The sequence below is a fragment of the Pinus tabuliformis genome, chromosome 9 (assembly GCF_031772625.1).
Source record: "Pinus tabuliformis cultivar Carrire ecotype Pingquan chromosome 9, CPIR1, whole genome shotgun sequence".
NCBI classification, from domain to species: Eukaryota; Viridiplantae; Streptophyta; class Pinopsida; order Pinales; family Pinaceae; genus Pinus; species Pinus tabuliformis.
In genome coordinates, this window is record NC_142307.1 from 626,301,104 (window position 1) to 626,325,582 (window position 24,479).

The following is a 24,479-nucleotide window of genomic DNA, read 5'->3' on the forward strand; positions in this document are numbered from 1 at the left end:
CCGCTAGAACTCAGATTTTCAAAAAATTCTGCAGAAATTGATTGGAGTTTCCCTGGATGGCCAAAAGTGGCCGGGGCAAAAAAATTTCAAAAAATTTTGTAGACATAGTGTTTGAATTGTATTTTTGATGGTGGAAATGGATTCAGCACCATCAAAAACGTCTAAAACACCTAAAATTTTGAAGTTTAACAACTATAACTTGGATTTACAAAAATCTTTGCCAAATTTTCTCTAAATATGACCAGAATTTCCATAACCTTTCCCGAGAATTCCTCCAGCTAGTTAGACTACGACAAATTTATCCAAAATTCCATTTTCTTAACTAATTTGTGAGTTTTTAAACTACACTAAATTTGGATTCACTGACCCGTCTTGCACATCAGCGTTGGAGGAAGATGTCTTCTGCAATGGTTGTGCAGACCCAACAGGTCAGCAGTGCTATTCATAAGCTCATGTCCAATGGAATTAGCAACCTGAAGGTGCAGGACAGATATATCGTGCCTCCCCATGAGCGCCCACAGATTGGTGACGTCTCTTACTCTGAGAGCATTCCTGTGATAGACCTAAAACATCTCAACGGCCCTAACAGAACGACAGTAGTCCATGAAATCGGATGCGCATGTGAAGAGGACGGTTTCTTCCAGGTACACACACCTCAATCCCTACCAGCAATTCTCCCTCCTGTCATTGTTTTATACTATATGGTTGATTTTTTATCATACTTGCAGACTATTCAGTCTATAGATTTCTGTTGGCATGCTGGTATTAGTCTAGTGACTGCCTTAAGTTTCATATTGGAATATCAGATAGTGAACCATGGCGTTCCAGAGAACGTCATGAAAAGCATGATGGATATAGCCAAAGAGTTTTACGAAATGCCAGTGGAAGACCGTGCATGCCTCTACTCAGAGGACGTAAAACAGCCAGTCCGGGTTTTTACCAGCTTGAATCTTAGCAAAGACAAGGTTCTGAACTGGGTGGATTATCTCACGCAGCCTTGTCATCCTCTGGAAGAAGTCATCGGCTCTTGGCCTGAAAAACCTGCAGCCTACAGGTTATCACCAAAACTTTATCCAAGACATAGAGCACTAGGAATGATTCATCTTAACCCACCATGCAAATGTTTAGCTTGTTTGACTTAGTTTTTCTTACAGAGATATTGCGAGCAAGTACGCTGGTGAGTTGAAAGCATTGATATTAAGGCTGCTGGCTGCAATTTCAGAAGCTTTAGAGCTAGATTCTGATTACTTGAATAATATTTTGGAAAATATAGCCAAATGATGAATATAAATTACTATCCTTCATGCCCAAACCCAGATCTCACTCTGGGTTTACCAATTCATTCAGATGGAAGTGCTCACTCTGGGTTTACCAATTCATTCAGATGGAAGTGCCCTCACTGTGTTAATGCGAAGTCATGTGAGTGGCCTGCAAGTATTGAGAAATGGAAAGTGGGTTGCCGTAGAACCCTTAGCAAACGCGTTTGTGGTCAATTTGGGAGATCAGCTGCAGGTTAGAAACAATGAGCATATATGGTTAGTTTTGGAGTTGTTTTTAGTGTGATTTTTTGGAGAGTTTGGTGATGGAATTTGGCTAAAAAAATTTGAGGTTAAATTTTGATTTCTATTATTTAAAATGGCTTTTTAAATGCATATTTAGATTCAGCACCCTGGAAAACCCTTGGGACACTTTGATTGTGCAGAAATTAGCTGGAAAACCGTTGAGACACTTTGATTGTGCAGAAATTAACTATCAAACTTGCGATTTCAATAAATTGCTGCCAAATTTTTACCATAAAAACCACCCAAAAAACTTCAAAAAAATCTCTTTAAAAACAGCTCCGTTAGTTTTTCTATATATACAAAAATTTAGTTTTTCTATATATACAAGAATTTTCTCTATATACAAGAAAGAATTTGATAGTATTAATTGAATTTGATTGGTGTGTGATTTGAGTGCGTTAGGTTGTGAGCAATGGGAGATTTAGGAGCGTCGAGCATCGAGTAATAACGAATATGCAGAGTGCACGCATATCAATTCCCACTTTCTATTCGCTTCAGACGATGCTTTTATTGCTCCTGCAACAAGCATGGCGAATGAACAGCAGCCAGCTTTGTATCGAGGATATAAGTTTGAAGAGTATTTGGCAGCTTTCTGGAACCAGGGATTAAAGGGAAAGAGTGTGCTGGATCACTTCAAGATCTAATGGACATTGATTTCTATGGGAGCCTCTAAGAATTTCAATAATAGTTTGCCTTTGCGGTTGGCATATTAGCCCCACCATGATAATGTGCATTCATGGAAGTTCGAAATAAATATAGAGATCACAGGCCGGATTATCTGCGTTTTAGTGTTTTATGTCTTTCATTTTTATTAAATTTGATATGAGGGGTTGCGTGAAATTAGAAATTAAATAGCGAAATTTACTTTACGTTTTAAATTTATTTATGTTTTTAAAATATATTTTAAATAACATAAAAACATTGATCATTTTAATAAAAAAATTATTAACCAAATTTTAACATTGATCATTTTATTAATAAAATTATTAACCAAATTTAAAAAGAAATGATAAATGTTTTTTAATTATTATATTTGAAAAGATTTTTATAAAAAAATCATTATTTAAATTTAAAAAGAATTAACATATGTTATTTATGTTTATGGAGTGTAGAATAAATAGTGATAAGGTGTTTTCTTAAGGTATTTTATGGTGAAAAAGTTATTGGTTCGAAACAAGCATATAAAAATCAAGCAATGCTAGATTTTGACAACTTGGATACCTCTGAGTGGTGGCTACTCAAACCAAATATTAGGAGTGTCAATCATTTCAAGAGTCACATTACCTTAAAGATTTGCCAAAATTATAAGCATACTTTTTATTTATACATTAATCAAGCCATGCTAGATTTTGACAACTTAGATACCTGAATGGTGGCTACTCAAACCAAAGATTAGGAGTGTTAATCATTTCAAGACTCACATTACCTTAAATATTTGCCAAAATTATAAGCATACTTTTTATTCATACATTTAAAATGCACAAAATTATAATTTCATCTAAATATTACTATAGGGAAAAAAATGAACAAACAAACTAATGTATACTATTTATGTATTATATTTTATTATATCCACAATGAGGCTGAATGGAGGAAAACGAGACCCTATGGGATATGTGCCAAGCCTTAATTAACAAAGTTGATGATGGAACAGTCTGTAGGGTGGCGCAACCACCGCACATGCTATTTCATGCACATCACCATTGAAGGAATGTTGTGTACTAGGCTAGTACAACGTTAGATGTGGGAAGTGATGGAAGCACTAGTGGCAATTAAGGAGCTTGCCATGTGGGAGGGGAGGGTTATTACTCAATTCTCGCCTAAGTGCAGAGAAAACATTAGGAAGCATGTTGGAGAATTTTTTCAACTTGCCAAACTATTTCAAGGTAGCAACGAGATCGAGGGGCATGTCGCTTAGCCCCTCCAACCAATTTGCAAGGAAGTGAGTATGTTTTCGTTGACCATCTTGCAAAATCTGAAGAGGTTTTACTGCATGAAACTTCTTGGTTGATGGCTTGTAGTTCTGGTGTCTATCAAGTCCCTTTTTGGTTGTTTTTCACTTGGATTATAGCTTGGTCTTTTGTTTGTTGGTGGTTTAGTCCTCAATTTATCATTCTCGTAGGTTGTAAGAGCTTTAATGGAACTGCCCACAGTGGCGATGGGTATGGTAAATGGTCATGTATCTATTAAGAATTTTCTCCTTGTCGGAGGAGCCAATTCCTCTGTAATGTGTAATTGAATTATGTCATGCATGGCGATGATAGTGGGAATTATGTCTCGGATGGTTCCAAAGAAGCTTAAGTTGTAAAATAAAAAATAACCCTTGTTCCCTCAATCATCCTTATGGTTCATGACATTTTATAAACCTTTTAGACTCCATGATTTCCCCCTATTGTGATAGAACTTTGCATAGTGAGGGAAAAAACCTTTGTTGGGATTCGAGGGAAATTGGGTATATCCTCCTCCTATGTTCATCAAGCATGTAATGGTGGACCAGTCCAGGGATAAGGAGTTTCCCACTCTTCGAAGAGAGAAGGTGTGCCTTTTCTACCCAACTGTAACCATATTTAGTTATTTGTCTCAGACTTTGATGCTGAGTAAGTTAAAGGGGAGGAAATTATGGTCTTGTCCAGAGACCAAACCACTTAAGTTCTCAATGAATAATTTATATGATATGTGTTTATGTCATCCTGCAGTAACAAGTGCTCTCCATCCAGGGAAATTAATCTTGAAGTGCAAATGAAGTGTTATTTATTGGCAGCATAAACAAGGTCTATTCTACTTGGGCAAAGACATAAAGGGTGAGGTCTAGGGGAATCCTATAGTGGACTACCTTCTAGAACATGAAAACATGGCTTGGTTGGGTGCTCGCTCACACCACAGTATGGGGCATAGAGGTGGCATACGGGGCCATGGAAGAGGATGTGGCAGGGGCCATGACCAGGATCATGAGGGTGAACTGAGATATTAAGTGGCCACTTCATCTAAGGCAAGAAATGTATTGGAACACTTGGAGATCTATGTAGGAAGAGAAAGAAGACCACAATATGATGCAGACATATTAAGATAATTTAGGGACTTAGTGGAGGACCTAGGACACACCAGAGGCTAATGGACATTGCTTAGACATACACTACATATTTACTAGAAGAATAAGACTATGTTAGCAATGATTTTGGCTGAGAATTCACTTGATTTTCAAGGCATCACTACTAATTTGATTGAGATAAGTAGTGAGACACAAATACTAAGGCTCTAGATGATTCTATTGGACAACAAAATGGCTCATATTGATGGAATGGGGTCCCTCAGGTCAATTTTATTGAATTTTGAGTCATTTTTGCAATATCTTTTTGTAGCAAAGGTAAAGTCTCCATGAAATGTGCAAAGCAGAGTGCGAAGCTCAGTAGAGTCAAAGGGGCTTTAGTGCCTTAGGTGGGCAGGTAATAGAGTTGTTTTGAGACCCTCCCATGGTCTACGGACCATGGTATTGTAAAGCAAAGGCTATATAAAGTTTAGTCATAGTGAGTCTTAGGGGGTAACTTGAAGAAGAATCATTGTAAGGGAAAGGTGCTAAGCCAAGAAAGGTTTGTTTCTTGTACTTAGGCAAAAGGGGAAGGTTCCTGCAGCTGAGTGCGTGAAGACCTTGGTAAGTCCACAAGATGAGTGCGCGGGCCCCTGCAACCGAGTGTGTAGGGATAAAAAGTCTATATCTAAACGTTTACATCTAATAAAGATTGTTTTGGGCCAAAATTGATGTATCTGTGTTATTTTATTTACTTCTACAAAGTTTATGTATCTTCACTCTGTAATATGTTTTATATGAATGAATGCTTATTTACTGCGCGAAACTGGTATATCTATAATATTTATGCATGATAAGTACAATTAAGTACCTTTGCGTGTAGAAATTTCACCTGTAGATCAACTGATATGTGCAATGTACTAAAGCATAAAACTAGATCTACTTCTACCATAAACTTTGCGGAAGCTTAGTCACATATGAGCAGTATCAAACAAGAACATATATAACTGAGAATCAGAAGCAATCACACATAACACAAACGATATAATCCAGGGAAAGCCTCAACCTAAAACCCCACTCTTTGTATTATCATACAAGTGGAAAATAGTCACAGAATTACACAAAGCCTTAGCTTGGAAGCCAACCATCTCTCAGTATAATCCCTCTGTTGCTGACAAACAGTCAAAGGCCTCTCACAAACCTTCTCCTCTGCCCTCCAAGCCTCCTATTTCCTTGCGCAATTTTTCTTGGGGTCCAGTGCTTCCACACATGTGAATTCCTACCTCACACTGCTCACTTGGCCCAGTAGTAACTACGCAATCCTGAAGGAGATAAATCCTTCTGCATGGATGAGTTTCCTTTATAGGAAAAATCCATCCAACTGATAGTACACTATCCCTCCTCTGATCTCAATTGGGTCTTTCTCTGAACTGAGATGCATAAGTTATTTATGAGAGAATATTCAGTTATCTGAAGTGCAACAGTTACATGCATGCAAGCATTAACTAGCTGAACTCACAATCAGTTCCTCCAACTGTTGGAACTAATCTAACTAGACTTAACTCAGTTAACTGAGCTAACTAATTACAACTCATTCTTATCTCTTTAACTAATGGATAAATCCCTTAATCAAAGGAATAACTATTGCATGTCATCACATAGTCTTCATGTTTATATTTCCTTAACTAATTAACTCAAGATGAATTAATTAATTAATTTACAAACAGCTGCTAAGATCAAATTTGAATTTTACTTCACAATTTTAGTTCAGGGACTAACTAAAATTGGAATCTGTTCCGAATTGCTATTTTTAGCAATGCTATTTATAGCACTTCCATTTTTCATTCTTTGTTGCTCAGTCTAGCACTAGTACCTAAACTGCTATTTATTGCAGTGCTATTTTTAGCACTTCTAGTTTTAGCATTTCTTGTTGCCATTTTCAACACTCCCTCTCAACAAAAAAGGATTCAACTCGAACCCGATCCTGAACCTTTGGACTGTTCTGCATGCAACACTTCTTCCAAGTGTGTACACTCCAATAACTCTAGAAACAAAAAAGCCTCCCAACTGACCTCTCTGTTGGGCTAGAAACACACTCTGATGTTGAAGCTCCTTCTGCTACTGACAAGTGCTCCCTCTCTGACCTCTGAACTGCTGCAACACTCCATGCATCTCGCACCATTGCACACCTCTCTGTGCCATCCTGCACTGTTGCAACACTCTTGTGCCTCTCGCATTTTTGCAGCTTGCTAGCTCTACACAGTCTTGGGACTCTTGCACTGTAGCTCTCTTTGCCGCTCCATCTGCATCTGTCTCTACCCAATTAGCCAATCCTACTACTCCTCGTCGGGGTTCCGTAGCAAGGTCCAATCAAATAGGCTGGGTACCTCAAGGATCCTACCCCTATTTCAGCCTTCTTGGATTTATCACTCCACATTGCCCCACCTCCCACTTGGAGGTATGGCTGCATGTGATCCCTCTATCCACTTGGATCGAAATTTCCCCCTACTGGAGGTCTCTAGATGAATGGATGTCTCCACTTGATCTCCTCTCAGCTTCTCTAGTTGTGGCTGCTCCACAACCTCCTGAAGTTGCTTCACCAACTATGGCTCCTCCACAATTGTCTAAGACTTCTTCTGGCACTGCATATTGAGAGGTAGTGTACTCTCCCTCTCAACCACCAAGTCTCCAACAGTTGCCTTACTCCTCAAGGCTTTCCATGCATCTTGAACCTCAAGAGCATACAAGTTCTTGACTCGTGAACCGATATGCTTCACCTATCTCGTGATGATGTGTCTAAGGAAAACCTTTCCCTTACTAAAGACTACATCATAGCCTCTGTCTTCTAGCATCACGATCGATACCAAGTTTTTCTTCAGTCCTGGTACATACTTGACATCTGTCAAGGTAATCCGATCTCCATGCTCCCTCTGAAAAACAACCATGCCTACACCTGAGACACTATACTTTTCATCATTACCCATCTCTATGAGTATCTGGAGATCCATCTCCTCCAAGGTACTTAACAAACTCTTATCGTCGGTCATGTGGAATGAAGCTCCACTATAAAGAAACCAACTACATCCCACCATGGATGAAACCATGCATGTGATGAGAGTGAAATCCAACTCGCACTGTGAGGCAAGAGCCTCACCTTCTGATCCTTCCAAGGATCCCTTCTTGGATTTCTTCAATGGACAATTTGTAGCAAAATGGCCCACCTCATGACAACGAAAGCATCATACTTTTGATTTGTCGAAATTCTTCACACCATGGGAAGAACTCGAATTGGAATGAGAATCCTTCTCCTTCCCTTTCTTTGCCTTACTCGCTAAGGCACAGTTTTCTTCATCCTCCGTGGATGAAGAACAATCTTTGGTGCTTCTCCTTATCTCCTCCTGCATCAATCCGACCAAAGTCGTTCCCAATCTGACAGTTTCTCTCTTCCATTAACTGAGTCTTGGTAGCTATGCCAGCTCTTAGGAAGATCGAGGAGAGCAAGACTCACCATGTCATCATCGGCTGTCGTGACCCCTACACTACTAAGCTCATCCCTGCAGGTCGTGAGCTTGGTCAGGTATGTTGAGATCGTGTCGCCCTTTACACACTTGATTTTCCGAAGCTTGTCTTTTAGCGCCATCTTCCTCTGATCGCTGCTATTCTGATACAGATCTTTCAATGTTTTCCACATCGAAAACGGAGTCTCCTTCCCATGGAGGCTCGAGACAATGTGGTCTCGAACTCCCTCCAGGAGGATTCTCCTTGCTCTAGCCACACATTTCTTCCATTCCGCCAATTCTTGGGCATTAGCTGTTGGGGCTTGGGGAATTCTTGATCAATGAAGTCATTCAGCTCGTTGTCCTCTAATACCACTTCCATGCGATCCTTCAAGGCTATATAGTTTGAGCTACCATTAAGGGCATACTCAAGTGTCAAACCATTGACTGCCATTGGAGAAATCTGAGATGTGATAAGAACTCGATATCTATATCAGGAACACTAAACTTCGTACTTCTTCCTTCTTTGTATATAGTTCTTTGCTTGATTCACCTTTGCTCCGATACCATGTAGAAATTTCACCTGTAGATCAACTGATATATGCAATGTACTAAAGCATAAAACTAGATCTACTTCTACCATAAACATTGGGAAGCTTAATCACATATGAGCAGTATCAAACAAGAACATATATAACTGAGAATGAGAAGAAATCACACATAACACAAATGATATAATTCGGGGAAAGCCTCAGCCTAAAACCCCATTCTCTGTATTATCATACAAGTGGAAAATAGTCACAGAATTACAAAAAGCCTTAGCTTGGAAGCCAACCAGCTCTCAGTATAATCCCTCTGCTGCTCACAGACAGTCAAAGGCCTCTCACAAACCTTCTCCTCTGCCCTCCAAGCCTCCTATTTCCTTGCGCAGTTTTTCTTGGGGTCCTGTGCTTCCACACATGTGAATTCCCACCTCACACTGCTCACTTGGCCCAATAGTAATTGCGCAATCCTGAAGGAGATAAATCCTTATGCATGGATGAGTTTCCTTTATAGGAAAAATCCATCCAACTGATAGTACATTGTCCCTCCTTTGATCGCAATCGGTCTTTCTCTGAACTGACATGCATGAGTTATTTATGAGAGAATATTCAGTTATCTGAAGTGCAGCAGTTACATGCATGCAAGCATTAACTAACTGAACTCACAATCAGTTCCTCCAACTGTTGGAACTAATCTAACTAGACGTAACTCAGTTAACTGAGCTAACTAATTACAACTCACTCTTATCTCTTTAAGTAATGGATAAATCCCTTAATCGAAGGAATAACTGTTGCATGTCCTCACATAGACTTCATGTTTACATTTCCTTAACTAATTAACTCAAGATGAATTAATTAATTAATTTACAAACAGCTGCTAAGATCAAATTCGAATTTTACTTCACAATTTTAGTTCAGGGACTAACTAAAATTAGAATCTATCCCGAACTGCTATTTTTAGCAATGCTATTTATAGCACTTCCATTTTTCATTCCTTGTTTCTTAGTCCAGCACTGGTACCTAACCTTCTATTTATAGCAGTGCTATTTTTAGCATTTCTTGTTGTCATTTTCAACATTGGAAGATATGAAGGTCATTTAAATAGAGTTATAGTAGTTATCTATTGGAAGGATTAGATCTATGTGAAGGAAGATCTAAGCCTTGAGAACTTGAGGTAACCATCACACAGGCCTCTAGATGTAGAAACCTAGTTCCAGCATCCCCCAATACTGCTTTGGGTGAGACACAGCCTGCGCTACACATGTTGTTGCCAAAAGGGCCAGTAGTTAGGGTTTTGTTGGTTGGCGCAGTTAAAGCTGAACCTGGGTCAAACCACATCAAGCCAACAAATGGTTCCATTGTTGGGATTGGGATCTAACTAAGGAATGTATGATGTCGAATAAGTGGTTTCCTATGAAGAAAGAAATCAAAAAGTGGCTTGATCGGAAAGAAAATGAGTTTGCAGCTCAGGAGAATAGAAATATGTGATTATCCAAGGAACAATGGTTGAATAGATACCTTAATACAGATGAAACCAAAGCTTTTTTATGTTTCTTTCCCTGTGAACTGCACGAGTGGTTATCTATATTGGCAAACAACCAAGGTAGGTGGAGGCTTGACAGTCCTATTGTGTGGATGCCAGAGCTGGTGAGGCACTTGGAAGCTTTAGAAAATAACATCGTGTGGGTTGTTGGTCACTGGATTGATCGTATCATAGGAGGATTTGTCACCGAGCTTGCGATCGATACACCCATCATTTATAGCGAAGCAGAGCACAGGCTCTTCAAAGGACCGCGAGGTAAGTATTTAAAATCTCTGAAAACTTGGATTAACATGTTTTTGTGTAAAAAATGGGTTATTCCATTACCTTGACGTTCAGGACTACACGAAGTAGAAAACCTTTCAGAAGGAACAAAGAATCTGGCTTTGAATATAGTCCATTATTGGGATCATCTTCAAGTGACAATGAAGGAACTATTCTAAATACACCGCGAAGTGCACTATAGTTGGTATGTTAGGGTATCCCAATGATACCTCATCCATCCACTCCACCTCCGCTACATATACCTACACCTTCACCTCCATATCCACCTCCGCCTTCATCATTCAACATCGAAAACACAATGAAGATGTTGATCTTTAAAGAGGTAGGGAGCGAAGACCTCGAGGAATTTTGGTTTGTTGCAAATGCTATGTGGACAGCGCAGCAGATCACTCATGATAACCCAAAGAAAGCACAGCTAGTCACAATGTTGCAGGATAGGGCGTTGACTTGGTATATCAAGTTCTGTCAAGATAGACCCGGCGCGACATTGGCAGAGACTTAGCAAGCGTTGAACAATGAGTTTAAGAAGCCTAAGTCTCAGGTGCAGTTTGTCACAGAGTTTAAGGAGATACAACAAAGGGTAAATGAATCCTTGTGGGATTTCGATCAGAGGCTAAAATGGCTGATCCGACAAGCTAATATTGTTGGGTTGTGTTATATTCTTTCCATGACTAGCCTCCCTAGTTAACCAGGGGGTTAGAGGGGGGGTGGAACCCCTTCTTCATTGTGCCGATTGTGTAGCGGGGGGATCACAAGGGGGTTTGAGGGGGGCAGGTAGCCCCCCTCTACAGGGTCCGGAGCAGCGCCCCATGAATTTTTTTTTGGACCCTATATTAGGTTGGGCGGACCTACCTATGGTTTTGTGCATGGTTTTCGCACATGGTTTTGGTCCATGGTTTTGGACGCGATGGTTTTCGGTCCATGGTATTGGATGCTTCGGCATGTATAAATATGTATTGTAACATTGAAAGGAACATAATGAAAAATCAAACTAGTAGTCCTAATTTTGGGATCTAGGGGAAAATATCTGTGTATATGTGTTTCATGTGTTATGCTCTCGCATTGTTTATTTTTTGTTGTTAGAATTCGTATGTAGGTAATTTTTGTATGGGGTTAAAACCTACATTTGGTATCAGAGCTATTTTGGCTTCAAGGGGACGCCTTTGTTGTTGAGGGGTTTTGCTCGGGCCTGTGGTAGACCCTGTTCAAGGGGAGATCTGTGGAATTGATTCTGGTGGTGAAAGAAGATGGCGACAGTGGAAAGATAGAGATCGAGAAATTTAATGGTCAGAGTTTTGAGTTATGGAAACTCAAGATGGAGGATCTATTGGTGGATAAAGATCAGTGGATTGCGGTAGATCCAGGTACTAAACCAACGGGAGTGTCCGATGAAGAATGGAATAAGTTGGATCAGAAGGCAAAGAGAATAATACGATTGTGTTTCACAGATTCAGTATTGCTAAATGTATCAGGGGAAGCTATGGCAAAGGCTTTTTGGGACAAGTTAGGGACTTTGTACCAATCTAAGTCTCTGGTGAATAAATTGTTCCTGCGGAAAAAGCTGAATAACCTGAGGATGAAAGATGGAGACTCGGTGACAGAGCATCTGAATGCATTTAATACTGTGGTAAGTCAGTTATTATCTGTTGATATTAAAATTTAAGATGAAGATAAGTGCATCAGTTTGTTGTGTTCTCTACAAGATTCATGGGATAGTCTGGTTATTACAATAGGTAGAAATGAAACTGCCTTGTAGTTTGATGAAATAGTCTCATCATTTCTGACGGAGGAGATGAGACAGAAAAATATGGAGAGCCAGAATGGTGATGCCTTGTCTGTATGAGGACGGTCCCAGAACATAAACAAAAATAAGTCATCGAGTGGGAGATCTTAATCTAGAGGGAGATCTAATTCTCCAGGAAAACATGTAAATATGGTGTGCCGGAAATGCGGAAAGGAAGGGAACTACAAAAGGGACTGTAAATCTAAAGCTCTTGACAAAGGAAAGGGATTTGATGATGCTCCTTCTACAGAAGTGAAAACCACCTCAGATGAAGGTGGGGATGTGTACTTGGCTTCTTCAAGTACACATGTAGATCATGAGGCATGGTTGATTGACTCAGGTGCATCCTTTCACTTCACTCCCCATAGGGAGTGGTTCTACGAGTATGAGAAATACGATGGTGGTGATGTCTTCTTAGGGGATGATAGGAAGGTTAGAATCGTTGGTCGCGGAAAGGTAAAGTTGAAGTTGCAAGGTGGAAGGGTTAGAACACTTCCGATTGTTCTGCATATTCCTGCATTGGCCAAACATTTGATTTTTGTAAGCAAGTTGGATGATGCAAGTGTAAAAACATGTTCGAGAAGGAAACCTGCAAGATGGTTTGGGGAGCATTGGTATTGATGCAGGGAGTTCGAATTGGAACTTTGTACAAGTTGCAAGCTAGCACTATTGTTGATGGGTGCAACAGTTCTGTGGTTCTTGAAAGTGGAGCAAAAAATCTAGTGGTCTCTGGAGAGAAGACCATGTTGTGGCATCAAAGGCTTGTACATATTGGAGAGAAGGGCCTTCGAATACTTCATGGTAAAGGTATGGTAGAAGGTATGAGTAATAGCTCTCTGTATTTTGATTTCTGTGAAAATTGTGTATATGGGAAGCAGAATCGGGTGAGTTTCCCCTCTGGTGGTAAGAGGGTGAAACATATATTAGAGCTTGTGCACAATGATATGTTTGGACCTGTGAAGGTTCCATCATTGGGTAAGTCTGTGTACTATGTATCATTTATAGATGACTTCTCAAGGAATACAAGGATATCTTTCCTTAAGAATAAATCTGAAGTCTTTGATAGGTTTAAAGAATTTAAGGCTTTGGTTGAAAACCAGACAGAGAAGAAGATAAAGGTGTTGAGGTCAGATAACAGTGGAGAGTTTTGCAACAAGGAATTTGAAGAATTCTGTAATTAGTGTGGTATATCACGACAGAAGACTACTCCATACACACCTGAGCAAAATGGAGTTGCAGAAAGAATGAACAAGACGTTGATGGAAAGGGCAAGAAGCATGCTCAGTGGTGTCGGGTTAGGACAGGAATTCTAGGTAGAGGCGGTGGAGACAGCATGTTACCTGGTTAATGATCACCTTCATCAGCGTTGGAGGATAAGAATCCACAAGAGGTATGGACTAGTAAGAAACCCTCTCTTTCACATTTGAGGGTATTTGGATGTGATGCATATGTACATGTTCCAAAGGAGAAAAGAACCAAGTTGGATAGTAAATCTGAAAAGTGCATCTTTATTGGGTATAAGGATGGTTTAAAGGGTTATAAGCTTTGGAACCCAGTAACAAGGAAGGTTGTGTACAACCGAGATGTGGTGTTCAAAGAGGTGAAAGATGTTATTAAAAATGAATTCCAACCAAAGGAACCTGAGAAGATAGAGTTTGAGCTTAACGAGGAAGAATCAAACTCTACAACAGAGGAGGAACCAGAAGATGAAGAGCCACAAACTTCGGGTGTGAGAAGATCAGTTCGAGAAAGAAGGCAGCCAGAAAGGTATAGTCCATCTGCTTTCTGTTCAAATTTTTCTTTATCTATTACTGATGATGATCCCAAAACTATGAAGGAAGCTATAGATTTAGAGGATGGAAAACTCTGGAAAGAGGCCATGGTTGATGAAATGGCATCTTTGCACAAAAATGAGGCTTGGGATCTGGTGGAGTTGCCAGTTGGAAGGAAACCATTGGCAGAAAATGGGTGTTCAAGAAGAAGACAAATGCAGAAGGAAAGGTGGAGAAATACAAAGCTCGGTTGGTAGCAAAAGGTTATTCCTAGGTGTCGGGAATTGATTTTGGTGATATTTTTTCTCCTGTTGCCAAGGTAGCCTCTATTAGATTACTTTTATCTGTTGATGCTACTTTTGATTTTGAGGTAGAATAGATGGATGTGAAGACAACATTTCTTCACGGGGATCTGGAAGAGGAGATCTACATGAAGCAACCTGAAGGCTTTGTGGTGAAGGGTAAGAAATAACTGGTATGCAAGTTAAAGAAGTCTCTGTATGGGTTAAAACATCACCAAGGATGTGGTATCAAAAATTTTATGCATTTATTCGGGGACTTGGCTTCACGAGAAGCAAAGCAGATCACTGTGTGTATTTTAAATTAATTGGTGACCGTATTATTTATTTGGTATTGTATGTGGATGATATGTTGCTGGTTGGAAATGACAAAGAAATTATCCAGGATTTGAAGACCCAATTGTCCTCCAAATTCGACATGAAAGATCTTGGTGCTGCAAACTATATTTTGGGCATGGAAATTAAAAGAGATCACGAAAAGAGGAAGCTTGGTTAAACCAGAGGAAGTATGTCGAGACAATACTGCAGAGGTTTAATATGCAAGATAGTAAATCGGTGAAGGTTCCTATTCCTGTAGGTGTGAAGTTATCTACTAAACAATGTCCCAAGACACAAGAAGAGGAAGAGGACATGGTCCGTGTTCCATATGCTAGTGTAGTCGATAGCCTGATGTATGCAATGGTCTGTTCTAGACCAGACATTGCACATGGAGTGGGAGTATTGAGTAGGTTTATGTCAAAACCAGGGAAGGAGCACTGGACAGCAGTGAAGGGGTTTCCAGGTATTTGTGTGGCACTAGTGATTATGGTTTGTGCTACCAAGGAAGACCAGGATTGGACAGAGTGTTGGATATTCGTGGCTTTGTTGATGCAGACTGGGCTGGAGATCTAGATCAGAGAAGATCTACAAGTGGGTATGTGTTTAACCTATTTGGAGGTGCAAACAGTTGGATGAGTAAGAAATAAGTTGTAGTAGCACTATCAATTACAGAGGCAGAATACATGGCAGCCACTCATGCAAGCAAGGAAGCAGTTTGGTGCAGATATTGTGTTCAAGTTTGGGTTTAGTGCAGAGAGCTATAAGGATAGATTGTGACAGCCAAAGTGAAATTTTCTTGGCAAAGAACCCTACTTACCATTCAAAGACAAAGCACATTGATGTTCAGTATCACTTTTTGAGGGATATGATAGAAGACAAAAAGGTGTTGCTGGTAAAGGTGGACACTTTGAAGAATACTGCAGATGCATTGACAAAATCTGTGAGCTCTGAGAAGTTCTCTTGGTGTAGAGAATCAATGGGCGTTTCGAGGCTGGACAAATGACTAAGCTCTCTTGTCGCCCCTTGTGGAAAGAAAACAACAAGTGGGAGAATGTTGGGTTGTGTTATATTCTTTCCATGACTAGCCTCCCTAGTTAACCAGGGGGTTAGAGGGGGGGTGAAGCCCCTCTTCGTTGCGCCGATTGCACAGTGGGGGGGTCACAGGGGGGGTGAAAGCCCCCCCTGTCCGGGGGGTTTGAGGGGGGCAGGTAGCCCCCTCTACAAGGTCCGGGGTAGCGCCCTAGGAAAAAAAAAATTTGGACCCTATATTAGGTTGGGCAGACCTACCTATGGTTTTGTGCATGGTTTTCACACATGGTTTTGTTCCATGGTTTTTGGACGCGATGGTTTTCAGTCCATGGTATTGGATGCTTCGGCATGTATAAATATGTATTGTAACATTGAAAGGAACATAATGAAAAATCAAGCTGGTAGTCATAGTTTTGGGATCCAGGGGAAAATCTCTATGTATATCTGTTTTATGTGTTATGCTCTCACATTGTTTATTTTCTGTTGTTAGAATTCGTATGCAGGTAATTTTTGTACGGGGTTAAAACCTACAAATATGAACATCACGGATGATCAACACAGAGATTGTTACATTGCTTCATTGTTGCCTCACCTAAGATTACCATTATCGCAACAGAAGATAGGAACACAAGCAAAAGTTGTGGAAATCGTGATGAGGTTAGAAGCCCCCCCAATACAAGATACAAACATTGGAGTACATTGAGTTTCTACAACTCAAATCTCAATTACAACAAGAAGAGATACAACAGAATAAACATCATTTTGGACCTATTTTTGTTCAGAAGATTGAGATAGACTACCATCAGCGACAAGAAATCGAAGATACAATAGTCATTTCAGAAGTAGATTTGAATACATGTGTGAAAATTCAGTCCACAACTTCCCAAGACAATCATCACACCTTGGAAAGAGCTTTTCAACAACAAGCATAGAACAAGTCTTGGATATGATAAGGAGGCATCCTTTCATATTCCAGATTACTCAAATCCCATCCAATTCCATAGTGTTGGGTTTCTTCATGAAAATTCACCTTCATCTTTTCCAGATTTTGTTCCTCTTCCACAACAGCCACAACACAATGTTAAATGGCAACATTGTGAACGAGTTGGCCATATTAAAGATCATTGTTTTGATATTCATCCATGTGAGCAATGTCATAAAACCATTCATTCTTAAAACACATGGTTCAAAAACAAGCATCCTGCAAGAATAAAGATTCACCTTAGATGGATCGCTTCTTGGCAATGGGGTTCAACAACCAAGAAGATATTTAAGTCATATGTCAGAATTTCTTCTAGAGTATTGAACAATATTATATTTGAGTTTTCTCCATCTTCTTACCTTTTATCTTACAGGGGAGGAAGTGATGGTCATATATAATTTCCAAAGTCACACCAAGCGAGCCTAAGCCACAACCTGCCATACCAGATTCAGAGCTATAGCCAGAGACAAAGATGCCCCTGAGCATGCCTTCGGTTGGTGGTCAACCTTAAACCATCTATGCGGGGTTGAGACCTCCCTTTTCAGGTTGAGCTTCTCTCTCTTCAAAGAATTGGGGACACTTCCTCTAGCAGAAGACTTCAGCTTCTTGCCAGTTTTGGAAGAGTTGCAGGAATTTCATTAAGCATTCCAGAGTTGGTGGTCATCCTTAAACCACCGCAAGTTGAGACCTCCCTTTTCAAGTTGAGGTTCTCCCTTTTTATGCAGGTTAAAGACCTTCCTTTTCGAGTTTGAAGGTCACACTCTTCAAAGCATTAGGAGCACTTCCTCCAGCAGAAGACTTCAACTTCTTATCATTTTTGGAAGAGTTCTAGGAATTGCTTTAAGCATTCGAGTGTTGGTGGTCATCCTTAAACCACCACCTTATGCCAACATTTCAGAGAGCACATTCAACGTAGTGCTTCCATGCATTTTTGGCACATTTTGTATTATAGCTCTCTTCTTGGATTCATACATACCCCTTTGGATTAAGGGGGAGAATGTCAGACACCTAATATGCCAAGGGTTAAGGTGTTTGAGTTGAACGGTCAAAGGGAGTCCAAGAGACGTTGGAATATGAATCCAACGGTCACACCATGTATTATAAGTGTACATCTATGTTAATAAGAAATACAATTCACTGTTTTATCATTATGTCTCCTCACATTCCATGTGTTTCTAACAAAAAAAAAATCTGACAACGAAGGTCATTTCTAAAAACCAAGACTCACACTTCACTTTGCTAGAAAGAATACTATTCTAGTAAGCCCTTCAAGGAGAAGAACATTCTTCCTAATCGAATCTAGACTTTTAAAAAGGAATTGGGCTTATGTGCTTCTGTAAACCAACCATTATATATAATTAGAAATTATTCAGTGTAGCATTGACAGAGGGGTTGCATATAAACTATTGTGGCAAACTATATACGCCCCGATCCAAATATGAAATAGTCAGTGAAGGAAACCAAATAAATGGGAGAGGTTACCTACATGGAGCCCAATACTACTTGGAACTTAGCATTCCTCCACTGGTAAACAAAATTTCTAAACAAAACATGACTCATGAATGAGAAAAACCCGGTAACGATGAATATATACCCAACTATATTGCTATTGTTATGATAAAAATAGTGATGGCGGTACTCTGCTTTATCTAGGGTGTCATCCCCCGTGATGGCATTGCCAAAAATATTGATTACTAGGTTGCTTGTTGTTGGCAAGGGCCATACGACCTCCAATATAGACCAAGTACCACACAAATCTACCAAGTTCAATAAGAACTTAAATCTCTTACCATAATCACCTTCTCCTTCTAGTTGAAAGTGGTTTTGGCCACCTATCCTCTCATGCATCACCCATAGCTCATGAAGAATTCTCACTCAATAGAGAGGAATTTAAAATTATTTTATAATATTTATTTTTTTAATAAATTTAATAAAAATAAATAAAAAATAATTATATTCCATTTTCATTTAGCTCATTATTTTGATAATTTATTGTTAAAAATAAAATTTTTATTAATTTAAAATTATAAAGTTAAACTAAATTTCATCAAAAATATATCAAAATATATAAAAATATATATTTTATTTAAAGACATTTTATAATTTAATTTTCTAATAAAATTAGTAAGTAAATAAACATTAAAAAATAAATATTTTTATATTTATTATAAAAAAATAGTTTATCTAAATTTATTTAACATATCAAGTTCATTATTTTTAATGCGCAATTTTGGATTACATTATGCATCACTGATATTTAATAAGGTAGTAACGATCAGTACCCTTGTTTTCTATATTAAAAAAATTAATATTTAATTAATTAACATGAGTGCATTATTATGGATAATAAATTTTAAAAATAGTAATTTTAGTTAAATAGATTTGGATTTTTAAAAATAGAAATATAAAAGAATAAAAATAAAAATAAAAACGTATGTAAAATCTATTTTTAATTAGAATCTCAATATAAATAAATAATGAAAATTATATAAAAATTAATAATTCCTTTCACTTCAAAGGAATATTTTTTTAAATTGAAAACCAAGTTATTGTTGCGTGTTGCTTTCGGCACTGCAATTTAAAATGCTGATGAGCAACGTTATAGTGTCACGCCTTTACTATTTAAATCGCAGAGAAAATGCAATTTGATATGGTAATATTAAATATTACGCATTTCAGAATATTTAATATTTAATGAGCATTTGATGAGTCATTGGGTTTTGGAATCTTCCCACTTATCAAAGTCAATCCATTCATTCATGTGAAACGAGCACTATTAAATTCAAATCTCGTAATATTTAATGAGAATTTCATCATCTCAATCCTTAACCAATCAAAATTTAATGGCGTTGTCAAAGGACGCGACACATCAGCAAGAAAATCTGAATTTTGTAAAAAAATAAATAAATTAGTACTATTAAAAATAGCAGTTGTCTTTAGTGAGATTTTTTGGAAGTTTTTACTGTGGGTTTTTTGGTGTAATTTCTCTAAAACCTTCTGGAATTTATTGAAATCACAAGTTTGATGGCTAATCCTGTGCAATCGAAATGCCTTAGGGGTTTTCTAGGGTGCTGAATCCATATATACAGTCAAAAAACTAGTTTAAATAACACAAATCAAGATTTCACCTCAAATTTTTCCATCGGATTTTGGGACTTTCTTTAAGAATATAGAGAACTATGGGTAGCTTTAAAACTGTTTTTGTTTGGATAAGAGTTTGTAGTTTTTTAATGTAAAGAAACATGCTAACCGCTCAAGATTCAGAAGTATCTGGTAGGAGTGAAAATCTGTGCCTTAGGGACCATTTCAAGTGGGTTATTTCATGTGGCTTGATTTTCCTTGAATAAGATGATGAGTCAGCCTGCATTCACTGATTGCAGCTAGAGATAGCTATCCTCACTGCTGGTTTGACCTCTGATTTATGATAGGTTTTCCCACATTTGAAACAAAAGAAACCAAAAGACGCCTAAAATCTTGAAATTTAACAGCTATAACTCAGATTTTCAAAAATTTCTATTAAAATTTATACAAAACGCCCTTATTTTAACTAATTTGTGGGTTTTTAAACTACACTAAATTTGGACTCACTGACCGGTTTATCTAAACTCTATAAATTCCCTTATCACACATTTGCACATCAGCGTTGGAGGAAGATGTCTTCTGCAATGGATGTACAGGCCCAACAGCTCAGCAGTGCTATTCAGAAGCTCATGTCCAATGGAATTAACAATCTGAAGGTGCAGGACAGATATATCGTGCCTCCTCATGAGCGCCCACAGATTTGTGACGTCTCTTACTCTGGGAGCATTCCTGTGATAGACCTAAAACATCTCAACGGCCCTAACAGAATGACAGTAGTCCATGAAATCGGACGCGCATGTGAAGAGGATGGTTTCTTCCAGGTATACACACCTCAATCCCTACCTAACAATTCTCCCTCCTGTCACTGTTTTATACTAGATGGTTGATTTTTTTATCATATCATACTTGCAGACTATTCAGTATTATTTTTTTTTGTTGATATCAGATATTGAACCATGGCGTTCCAGAGAACGTCATGAAAAACATGATGGAGGTAGCAAAAGAGTTTTACGAAATGCCAGTGGAAGACAGAGCATGCCTCTACTCAGAGGACGTAAAGCAGCTAGTCCGGGTTTTTACCAGCTTGAATCTCAGCAAAGACAAGGTTTTGAACTGGGCGGACTATCTCACGCAGCCTTGTCATCCTCTGGAAGAAGTCATCGATTCTTGGCCTGAAAAACCTGCAGCCTACAGGTTATCACCAAAACTTTATGTAAGACATAGAGCACTAGAAATGATTCATCTTAACCCAACATGCAAAAGTTTAACTTGTTTGACTTGGAGTTTTTGTTGCAGAGATATTGCGGGCAAGTACGCTGGTGAGTTGAGAGCATTGATATTAAGGCTGCTGGCTGCAATTTCAGAAGCTCTGGGGCTAGATTCCAATTACTTGAATAAAATTCTTGGAAAACATAGGCAAGTGATGAATATAAATTACTATCCTTCATGTCCAAACCCAGATCTTACTATTGGTGCAGCAAACCATTCAGATGTAAGTGCCATCACTGTGTTAATGCAAAGCGATAATGTCAGTGGCCTGCAAGTATTCAGAAATGGAAAGTGGGTTTGTGTAGAACCCATAGCTAACGCGTTTGTGGTCAATCTGGGAGATCAGCTGCAGGTGAGAAAGAATGAGTAGATCTATATAGTTATTTCTCTCTGTGCAAGAATTTGATAGTAATCATTCACTTTGTGTTGTGTGTGATTTGAATTGTATTAGGTTGTGAGCAATGGGAAATTTAAGAGCGTGGAGCATCGGGCTGTAACGAATATGCAGAGTGCACGCATATCAATTCCCACTTTCTATTCGCCTTCAGAAGATGCTTTTATTGCTCCTGCAACAAGCATGGTGAATGACCAACAACCAGCTTTGTATCGAGGATATAAGTTTGAAGAGTATTTGGCAACCTTCTGGAACCATGAATTAAAGGGAAAGAGTCTGCTGGATCGTTTCAAGATCTAACGGGCATTGATTTCTATGTGAGCTTTCTAACCATTTCAATAACAGTTTGCCTTTGCGGTTGGCATATTCTCCCCCACCATGATAATGTGCATTCATGGAAGTTTGAAATAAATATAGAGATCACATGTCGGATTATCTGCGTTTTTAGTGTTTTTCTCATATTTACGCTCAGTTGCGAATCGCTGGCTCTTTTCTGCTTTCTTCTACTACAGCATGTTCCTGAACTTTCTTTAACCCTACTGTAAAAATTTCTTTCAATTTTACCGTTTTTCTCCCAGATCGGACAGAGCCATAACTTTCTTTAACCCTACTGTAAATATTTCTTTCAATTTTACCGTTTTTCTCCCAGATCGGACAAAGCCATATCGGCCATGGACATGGATGGAAATGCCAAGGGTTTGAAACTGGGATGCAAATTAGTTAAGCTTTGGAAAAAAATTCTGCATTCAAAGCGCTTGGGATCACATTATACTCCACATGATCAACCTCAGCCGGCCAATCTTTCCAACGGCCATTCTTTAAGCCGGGGACTTCCCTTCCATCAATCACGCGGTTTAAAAGGATTCAGTGTCTGGGTAAATGTCGAATTAAAGCCTCTGGCAATCGCTTGAATCTTCTGACTCGAACTAAATGGCATATCGGCCGCCATTTGTCTTGGCGGAAATCTAGCTTTGTGAAGGGGGCTCAACAAAAGAAAACTCAATATCTTCCCAAGGACGTTCCCAAGGGCTCGGTGGCTGTTTATGTTGGGGACGAGCAAGAAGAGCAGACGCGGTTTGTGATCCCCATCTTGTATTTCAACCATCCACTCTTTCTCCATTTGTTGGAAGAAGCCGAGCCCGTCTATGGCTTCTGCAACAAGGGCATCCTCACGATTCCTTGCCAGGTTTCTGATTTTGAGTATCTCCGCTGGCTTATTGAGAGGGAAGGGGCAATGAACCGCCTTGCTTATAGTGCTTCGACTTACCAGCGATAGGTTTTTCTTCATCTGAAGAAATCGTGTCTGGAGTACTTTTCCAGCTTTTCTTCACTTGAAGAAATCGTGTCTGGAGTACTTTTCCGGCGTCTGGAGTAGCTTTCCGGCTTACATAGTCTTGTTCAAGATCAGAGCACAAGAGCATTAGAAGACATACTCCGGGCTAAAACGTCGGTTATAGTTGTTAGAGCCGGAATGGGCAGTCATCCAATTCTTCTTCCGAACTGAAGGGCAAATGTATAAAAATATTTTTCCAATTCATCTGTATTATAAGGAATTGATTAATTCTTACGGATGACACCATGACGCCCAAGTCTTCTTCATTTTAGGTTTTTGAAAGATGGATAATTAAAGAATTTGTTTTTAAATAGCCGTTTTTAAATGGAAGGAAAAGAAGTATAAAATGAACTCGTTTTAATAATATTTTTATAAAATAATATTTATATTAATAATTTGTTTGTTATTGATAAATATAATTTAATATATTTTTTATAAAAAAATTAAAATGTATTTTAAAATTGTGATTTTTAATTTTTAAATTAGAATGAAATTCTTTATATTTATATTCAAGTTTATATTTCTGGTGTAATAAATGTTTTAGGTATGAAATATCAATATTAACAAAATTGTAGTTTGTTTCGTATTATATTTTGTAAAGGGACATGATGATTTTGAGCATAAAAAAGTTTTTTTTTGGTAGGTGAACACTTAATAAAATTGCTTCATTAAATAGCAAAATTTACATAATATTAAGCTATTGATTTCCCTTTGAAATGAATTGTCCCACCCTTCGCCGTGTCCTATTGTTCACCGTGGATTTGTGGTGTTAGACGATTGAACAAGGTTTGATCGTTGATCCAAAACTAAAACGGTTCATGAAATTGAAGAACCTACACTATATATATTTCAGAATTTTCAAGGACCAGAGAGTCTGCTAAATAGCAGTGGGCCACGGAACACATCGAAGCCTCGATACTGTTTCCTCGCAAGCAGAACACCACATTGACCCTGGCAGCGCGCAAAAATACATATGAAAGAAATACATATGAAAAGAAACAGATGCCACTACATATGAAAAGAAACAGATGCCACTCAGACCGCCAACAACGATTAGAGGAAATTTTTATATATGGAAACAAGGCGAATGTTTAGAGATGGGGAAAGTTAGGCCTAAACTAAGAATTCAGAAATTTTATACGTTTAAATGAAGGAAACCTATCGTGAATATATCTTTGTCCATTTTCAGCTCCGAGCCACGTGTTTCCGTACTAAACCTAACAGATGAACAATTAGTGCTTAAGATTGTTAAATCAGGCTTGGATTGTCAGTAAGTGAAATCATACTAGTGCTGTAGATGGTTTTTTTCTGGGCCTGCAACCCTTCATAATGATCTTTAGTGGAAATCTCTATTTCAGGGGAGCCAATTTTGGGGTCTATAGCTACATTGGTTTTTAATTGGTGAAGACTGCATTCTGTTTAGCAAAGCATTTGTGACTGCTTGTGTCAATTTCATAGAGTTTGATCTCTATGGAAATAGACACAATTTGTACTGTCCAAACATCTTCATTCTAATGTTTTTAATACACTTCGTCAAACTGTTAACAGTTTTAAGGTGAACAAAAATCAAAGCACTCCAGGTTGTTTAGTATGCCTAGCATAGTAGTTTTCTTTGTTTACATGTATTTCCATGATTTGGCAGACATTTATGTTGCACTCGTTGTGAGTTGTTAATGGTTTCGGATGTGGATTAGGATTAAATAGCTCTTCGAGGAAATGTAATGGTATGTTGGATTTCATTTGAAATATTTGTTTGGTGAGGCTTAGT

The 24,479-nt window shown here is 38.6% G+C and overlaps 1 protein-coding gene and 3 pseudogenes across 2 annotated transcripts; all 4 read left to right on the forward strand.

The window, feature by feature from the left end:
- The first annotated feature begins 395 nt into the window (after window positions 1–395).
- Window positions 396–1,281, forward strand: LOC149150171 (protein DMR6-LIKE OXYGENASE 1 pseudogene; annotated as a pseudogene).
- A 66-nt stretch (window positions 1,282–1,347) lies between these two features.
- Window positions 1,348–2,206, forward strand: LOC149150172 (protein DMR6-LIKE OXYGENASE 2 pseudogene; annotated as a pseudogene).
- An 18,044-nt stretch (window positions 2,207–20,250) lies between these two features.
- LOC149150173 (protein DMR6-LIKE OXYGENASE 1-like) lies at window positions 20,251–22,833 on the forward strand. Of its 2 annotated transcripts, XM_089440374.1 has the most exons (5): window positions 20,251–20,536; window positions 20,662–20,909; window positions 21,012–21,336; window positions 21,436–21,695; window positions 22,028–22,833. In XM_089440374.1, the coding sequence occupies exons 1-4, from the start codon at window positions 20,288–20,290 to the stop codon at window positions 21,676–21,678; spliced, it is 1,065 nt and encodes a 354-aa protein (XP_089296500.1). In that variant the 5' UTR covers window positions 20,251–20,287; the 3' UTR covers window positions 21,679–21,695; window positions 22,028–22,833. The 2 variants fall into 2 exon arrangements, with proteins under 2 accessions (XP_089296500.1, XP_089296499.1); XM_089440373.1 differs by lacking the exon at window positions 22,028–22,833 and having other exon boundaries at window positions 21,436–22,006.
- LOC149150174 (auxin-responsive protein SAUR32 pseudogene) lies at window positions 22,050–22,654 on the forward strand (annotated as a pseudogene).
- Window positions 22,834–24,479: the final 1,646 nt, after the last annotated feature.